The sequence below is a fragment of the Saccostrea cucullata genome, unplaced genomic scaffold, assembly GCF_032062105.1.
Source record: "Saccostrea cucullata isolate Sc308-1 unplaced genomic scaffold, CSIRO_AGI_Scuc_v1 ctg10782, whole genome shotgun sequence".
Classification (NCBI taxonomy): Eukaryota; Metazoa; Mollusca; class Bivalvia; order Ostreida; family Ostreidae; genus Saccostrea; species Saccostrea cuccullata.
In genome coordinates, this window is record NW_026923786.1 from 15,256 (window position 1) to 22,459 (window position 7,204).

The 7,204-nt window shown below is 33.7% G+C and overlaps 2 protein-coding genes across 2 annotated transcripts; both read right to left on the reverse strand.

Annotated features, from left to right (window-relative positions):
* Positions 1 to 328: 328 nt before the first annotated feature.
* Positions 329 to 2,370, reverse strand: LOC134264914 (uncharacterized). The gene is made up of 3 exons (XM_062747165.1): positions 2,280 to 2,370; positions 2,020 to 2,148; positions 329 to 1,915 (listed from the first exon to the last, which is right to left on the reverse strand). The coding sequence occupies exons 1-3, from the start codon at positions 2,365 to 2,367 to the stop codon at positions 1,611 to 1,613; spliced, it is 522 nt and encodes a 173-aa protein (XP_062603149.1). The 5' UTR covers positions 2,368 to 2,370; the 3' UTR covers positions 329 to 1,610.
* Positions 2,371 to 2,850: 480 nt separating this feature from the next.
* On the reverse strand, positions 2,851 to 5,481 carry LOC134264915 (uncharacterized). The gene is made up of 9 exons (XM_062747167.1): positions 5,300 to 5,481; positions 4,972 to 5,192; positions 4,740 to 4,866; positions 4,440 to 4,611; positions 4,241 to 4,320; positions 3,896 to 4,104; positions 3,575 to 3,759; positions 3,353 to 3,438; positions 2,851 to 3,259 (listed from the first exon to the last, which is right to left on the reverse strand). Exons 1-9 carry the CDS (start codon positions 5,400 to 5,402, stop codon positions 3,033 to 3,035), a joined length of 1,410 nt encoding a protein of 469 aa, XP_062603151.1. The 5' UTR covers positions 5,403 to 5,481; the 3' UTR covers positions 2,851 to 3,032.
* Positions 5,482 to 7,204: the final 1,723 nt, after the last annotated feature.

The following is a 7,204-nucleotide window of genomic DNA, read 5'->3' on the forward strand; positions in this document are numbered from 1 at the left end:
TTACCGAAAACTTGGACACTTTGAAAAAACTGTATTCTGTGAACAAAACCTCTTTCCTCATCAGTTGTATGAGTATGAATTAACTTCAAAATTCTTTTGTAATTTTATACGTTCCTTCTTTCGATTTCTCCACAGGCTTTTATCAAACACTTACATAAAAAAAAACATTTGTCGAATTAGATAGACTTTGGATCAAGGGTCCAATCTCACACAAGATTGAGGGGCCTCCACATCAATAAAGCAGTGGATCAAGTGGTAAGCTTATTTAGTGGCAAAAGAAAGACCTTCTTAAGGTAGGTAAATACTATTAGAAATAACTGTCAAACAGTTTATTTTTTCTCTCTAATAACTGAAACAACTCTTTAACCAACAAAAAAACCCATAAAACATGTACCTTTGCAGGATTATTTTCATACTACGTGCTAGAGAGCACATATACCCCAAACTTCAAATGCCAATTTTTAACACAAGAAGAAAACATTTCATATTTTATTCAAGTATGCAGCAAAGCACAATGTTTTGTGCTATAATCCATCCAATCTAATAGATAATCAATTACAAAGAGAATTGTTTGAGCAATTCAATTAAAAACATGTAACATTTAACATTTATATTGCTCACATCCATCAGAAAAAAACCCACATAATAGCGTTATTTTGAAAAATTCCAAAATTTATATTGTTTACATGCCAGTTTTTCTTTAAAAATATCTAGAATAATATCTAAGGTTACCAAAAACACATATTTTATCATGGTTGACCAGAGATATTTTATTAAATCATATCTTGAATACCCCTACCCCCATTTCGGTAATAGCATATTTTACCATTATATTTTACAAACTTTGAAAAATATTAAAATGTAACAAATAGATCTATTCTCAGAATGAAATACAAATGGAATATTAAAAAATACTGAAATTTTGGTCCTTCTAAACACTTAGAACACATATAGTTTTTGGGGGGGGGGACCCTTCCCTGTTTAACATTTTTTCCCATACAAGTACAAAACTCTTTTTACAATTTATAATCTCATACATATTAAAAGAACTGATGTAGTGTAACAAAAAATATATGTAGATTCTAGCAAGTATAGCTCATAAACATATAATTTTGTTGTATAAAAATACATGTACTTATTTCGAACTATAACGAGTTCAAATACTCAACAACTTTGCCAATGATTTTCTGCGACTTTGTTATTCTTGGTGTCTTTGAACCAGATACAACCTCACTAAAGACAGTCTGAATCCCACTATGGGGGTCACGCTTATGTATAAGTTTAAGCTTGTTTAGGCTTAGATTGTTAGCTGTAAGCCTGTTAGAGATCAGTGTAGATACTATATTGCCTTGTACCAATGGAACTAATGAGGACTTTACACTGTAATAATTCATGGTAAATATATCTGAACCTTCACATTTGAATGCTAAATTTGACTCGTACAGTTCGCGTAAACTACAAACATCAGATAGAGCATTGTGTGCATCATAACTTTTCCCAAGACACAATCTGACTAAGGTTTCTTGCTTAAAATTCCCCATTGTTTTCTTGTCGAAAACTTTCTTTGCAAGTTTATATGTATCTAAAAAACCTACAACATTTTCAACAAATTATTTAAGTAAACCATGTCTCTGCAAATGATATTGGAGAATTGGAAGATCAAAGTTTTGAATATTGTGTCCAACAATGACTGGTTTTGATTCACAATCTCTAACAAAGTCTACAAACTGAGTCAAACCATGGACTTGACTCGTTGAAGGCACAGGTTCTCCATGAAGAGTGAGCTGTCCCATGTCATATCTGAGACCTGTTGCAGCCGATGCTTCCTTACAGATTGGTACACTGGGGTTCAGATAAACATTGATTGACCTATCTTCACAAACTGCAGCAATCTGTATGATGCCAGATGTTCTACCTGAAAGCAAAATTATACATGTTTATTTGATACCAAACCTGAAAATTGAAGTATTTATATTTGTTAGTAAAGGTTAAAAAGGTAAAGTGGGAATAAAATCTTACTAAGTCCGGTAGTTTCTAAATCAAAATACATGAAGCAGCTGCTCTCTGGAGAAATCATAAGGGGCTCTGGATCAATGTTATCAAGATCAACATCCTCCTCAAGACCAATATCTGACTTGTATGATTGTCCTGTGACAAAAAGAATTCAAGTGAATAATACTGAAATTCCAACGGCAATGGCTTCTCTAAATGTGAACAATAAACAATAAATTAAAGTAAAACGTTACACTGATTCAGTTCTATTTTAACTGAAACTCTACCTTCTAGAACATTCCTCGCTGCTTCTTTAGACAATCTGGCGGCTTTTAATTCCAGTCGACGTCTCTTGGTAGACGGTAAACTCTGCATGAGACGTTTGCGTTTGAGCTTGTTGGCAAGTCTGATGGTATGCTTCATTGTGAAATTGCCAGGTTACAATGCCATTTTCTTGTTCAGCTGTAAGATATAATTTATGTTTTAGTAAATATTTTCATTTTGTGATTGTTCCATATTCAAATAAAATGGTAAATTGGTTAATAAGAATAGGGATAAATTTTGAATGTGAATTTCTTAAGAAATCCATCCTCTAGGTACTTTATGTACATGTTTATGCAGATAAACATGATTGTAAACATCTTTCTAAAGACTATTTGTTTTTATAATTTACAACATTTATTGTGGAAAACTATTAAAATCAAAAATATACTTTAAGAACACTAAATACAAATGCAAATAACATTTTATGGTTTGCCATAAAAAAGAAAGAAACATAACACATAACAACAAACTGTAATGAAAAACAAATTTCAAAAATGATTAACTTGAAACTTTCAACACATTTTTCTACCTCTGATATGTAACCGTAACCCATATTCTTTTGGCAAACAGTAGCTGAGAGTCTAGCATGTAGACTCTCTGAACCTCCATAAAACCTAACAACACATTTTTTGGACTTTGAATCTCACATTTCAGACTCAGTTGTTAAGATCATATCCAGAACTGTTGTTCTAAACAGGAAGAAATAACCAAAGTACTTACAATCTTTTGGGGGCTTTAGTGGAGACCATATGGTTAAAGTTCTCATTGACTTGGGTGGATCCCATCATGGCCAGCTCCTCTGACTTACAGCAGTATTTCTTGAATAAAGCTTCTAAAGCTTCTCGGAGTAAGGTGCAGGATAGAGGCTTTCCATATGGCAAATTTCGAGGCTTATAGTCAGTCTTTTTACTGCGACACCAAGTTCCACAGCATTCGTGTTCACCTTAAAAAAAAAATCTGGTTAAAATGTTTTCATTCTTCAATCCTAATCTTCATTCCTAATTTGTAATGACTTCTATATTGTTGATACTCTTACCATATAAATGTGGAACAATTTTGCCAAGTTCATTTTCAAGATCTTTAGCCTTGCCCCTGTTTTGCTGTACACAATACGTAAAACATCTAAAACAGAAGGAAAAAGACACTTATTTTTAAAAATAATAAGCCATAACATTTATAATTATGTGTAAGAAGTTTTTTTGGACTACAGTTGACCAAGGGATATTGTACTGAAATATTACACTTCAGAAACACAAACCTTTCAATGTGACTTCTAAGTTTTTGATTTTTCAAAACTTTATGGGTGTTGGCAAGCTCAATCAAAGCTCCAGTAAAACCTTTTCTTGTATGGTTTTTGTCAGCTCTTTTATTAATGGTTGGGTCCACAGTGGCTTTTACGTGAGCAATGGTTGTTGAGTCATTGTCCATGACTAAAGTTCCTATCTGTGAAATACATTGGAAATTTGTACTTCAGTTAAAAAGCAAAGTTTTAAATATACATGTATATTATGGTACTAAACTGTACATCCATATTTGACATTACTGCTGATAAAAAATTAAACATTCAATAAAAAGCTACCTTGCACCCTTCATCTTTGATTGCACTCAGCATTTCACAGGCCATGGCTGGCTCCATTGCTTTTGCCGATCCCTGCCAATTCTTTCGGCAGTTGTGTTTTCTGGGTGGAACTCCTTTAGCTGTTGCAGCTGAGCAGATTCTGCATTTTTTACTCTTTGAAGAGAAACTTACTATCTTTTTAGTTTTTTCTCCTACTAGAGATGCGTGACCTGTAAGAAGATAAATACTGCTAGCATATAACTACATTTACATGTATATGTTTTAGAATATGTAACTCTATATCTCAATCTTTATTGAGGAGGGAGAATCAAAACATGCAACAATAACATTATCACCACGGCATACCAGTGAGACTATTGTATCCTCTACCAGTACCTCTCTTCTGCCAGGCACCATCAAAAGACACAGTGATGTCTCCATCACGCCTACAAAATGAATAACACAAATGTACATTACAATTACATGTATTATCAAATATTATTAACATGTAAATTCAAAACATAATTTATATATCAATACAAACAAAATAAATAAAAAAAATTACAGTTTCATTTCTTCTTGAAGAACTTCATTACAACTCTGCCCTGCCATTTCCTCTAAGTGTTTCCCCACCTCTCTTTCTCTGCTTTTAAGACTCTTGTTAGTGATCCCCGGGATATTCAATGCAGCCAGTAATGCATTTACATGAGTAATTCCATAGCCACCATTTAGCATACCTAAGAGATTATTACCAGAAATAAAATGAAAATAAAATAATTCTTTTACATTTTAACTTCTGTATTATTAGTATTAAATTATTTTTATCTGCTTATTTGCAAGTCTAGATAAAATTTCTAATTTATACCTGCAGCCAGCTTTGTGTTGACATCCCAAGCATATTGCTTCATATCTGCTTTAACCCTATGTTTACTGCCTGTGGGTATGTCGTTAACATGGGCACAACTGGAATGCGTGCACTTTATCTGCAGAACCTGCAATTGACCAAAAGTTAACTGAAAGTGAAGGGGAATGCCGCATCTTTAAAAACGAATTTTTTAGGTACATAGTCATTGACAATATTTAATAAAAATAAATACCTGTCCTAGTCCAAATTTCCTTTCACCTACAGTGTTGACAAGCTGAAGTGCATTCCCACACATAACGCAACCTCTTTTCAAATAATCAACAAGAGTGCCGAGTTCTACAATCCATCTACCGACACGCCATGAACTCTCTGCACTTTCTGCACTTTGACCATTAACGGTTCGTAGGACAGGGGAAGAATCATTTTCCAAGCACGGAGCATCATTTTTGGCATCTAATATTTACAAAATAAATGAATCTAATGATCGAATCTTTTGATACGTATTCCAACTGTCAAAAATAGAGCAGAAAGCTCGCACAATACATACACTTAGTACTTACCATGTTTACCTCGTAAGGCATGGGCTTCTCGTGCTTTCTTTAGCCCCTCAAGTCTGCGCAGGAACGAAGCTTTCCTGAATGTCCCTTTTTCAGACCGGGGCATCGTTGCATTTGTTTTCAATCACATGAATTTTATGTTAAAACAAACCACCGAAAAATTTGCGCCAAGTCCAAGTGATAACCGGAAGTCTGATGTCGGTGTATCAAATTTAAAACCGGAAACGAAAAAGTATGGCCTTGCCTTAATTTGTCTGGCATCCCAAGTTTATCAAATAAATCGAACGACTCAGACATATTCAATTCAGGAAATTTTATTTTTTGCGAAATATAATAGAACGGATTTAAAGTATATATAATCTTATCATTTATTATCATACCATCAAAACATTACGCATTATCAGAGCAGAAAACGTCAAAAACGAAATGTGTGTTAAAGTGCGTGATTGGGTAAAGGTATATGCGTTAAAATGCTTGATTGCGGGGATGGGGGTTAATTTTCCTAAAAAAAAGATTCTGTGTTAAAGTTTTAATATATATAAGACACAAAAACACAGTTTAGGCTGTACTAACGATGTAATGTATTATCTTTTAAAATATAAAAACACTATTATGGAAAGTAAGGTGAAATTTGGCGACGGCAATGATCGAAAATTTGTTTGAAAAAAAAATTTATTCATTTATCAATAAAACTTTCATTCATATGATTTGACATGATTCTTCATTAATTAAGACATTTTTTATTTGATTAGAACAAAATGCAGACAGGTAATGCACATTCCATTGGCAAGGTATACGCCTTTTACATGATTCCGGGCTTCCTTTCGTGTAAATACTCGGAGAAAAAATATCAAAAAGTATAACTAATGTTTTTTGTGTGACAAAAATATTTAAGGAATAACTGTCTTATTTTTCGATTTCATGAAGTGATCAATCGATTGGCTTGCGTGATAATTTGCATAAACGCCAAAGGCGTTGATGCATTAAATTATCACGCAAGCCACTTATTCCTTATATTTACATGCTTTGATTCCGCCAATCCACGTGCTCCAAGCCCTGCTTCTGTCTAGCTGTTTGCCCCGCCCTGCACGTGGTTTTTCTTGGAACCGCGCTAATACATTGATGGGGAAATAAAGTACATTTACATTTGATAATTTTATCTCGGACAAAGACATTGGAAATGTAAATATGTTAACATAAAGGGTCCAGCAATATTTTGAATATCAGTAACCAAAGCTTTGAAATGTATTGGCGACATCGCTTTTTTCCATTTGTAAGAAATCTACGAGATGGCAGTAAAGTGGAGGAGAAAATGAGTTAATTGTCAAGAACACAGTATGGGGTTGGGGGGGGTACACACAAGACACTGCATTTTAGATTTTACTGAACATTTTTGACTGTTCAATGTTTGGAAAATGACATATTGAAGGCAGTGATGATATCCATAAGCTGACAAAGTCGAATAAATCTAACTTCTATGTCACCATCACTTTACGAATGATAACTTTTGTATGAACTTTATCAACAGTTCTCTGACGCCGATGAGAACATTTACAGAATCTGTATTGAAGGGCCGTCAATTAGCTTAATTGCCTAATACTTATTTAATGTCAATGCCATTTGTTTGTTGTTATGTTGTCTTATTAAGGTCTTCCGTTTCCAACGGAAGACCTTCTACTGATTCTGATGATTAAGATTATTAAGGTCTTCCGTCTTCAGCGGAAGACCTTATTGTTTTTCTTAGGTTTCTTTTCCACTATTTTTAGGGTCTTCCGTCTTCAGCGGAAGACCCTTCTATTATTCTATTGTTTCTTTTTCACTTTTCTTATTATTATTAGGGTCTTCCGTCTCCAACGGAAGACCCTTCTATTATTCTATTGTTTCTTTTTCACTTTTATTATTCTTTTT

Bases quoted from the DNA above. Each gene is read 5' to 3' on its own strand.
- LOC134264914 (XM_062747165.1), bottom strand. From the start codon at position 2,367: ATGCAGAGTTTACCGTCTACCAAGAGACGTCGACTGGAATTAAAAGCC. The intron at 2,149-2,279 runs GTAGAGTTTCAG...TTTTTGTCACAG, and splicing joins AGCGAGGAATGTTCTAGAAG to GACAATCATACAAGTCAGAT. The intron at 1,916-2,019 runs GTAAGATTTTAT...TTTTGCTTTCAG, and splicing joins TTTAGAAACTACCGGACTTA to GTAGAACATCTGGCATCATA.
- LOC134264915 (XM_062747167.1), bottom strand. From the start codon at position 5,402: ATGCCCCGGTCTGAAAAAGGGACATTCAGGAAAGCTTCGTTCCTGCGC. The intron at 4,612-4,739 runs GTATAAATTAGA...ATAATCTCTTAG, and splicing joins CAACACAAAGCTGGCTGCAG to GTATGCTAAATGGTGGCTAT. The intron at 3,760-3,895 runs GTAGCTTTTTAT...TGTATTTCACAG, and splicing joins TCAAAGATGAAGGGTGCAAG to ATAGGAACTTTAGTCATGGA.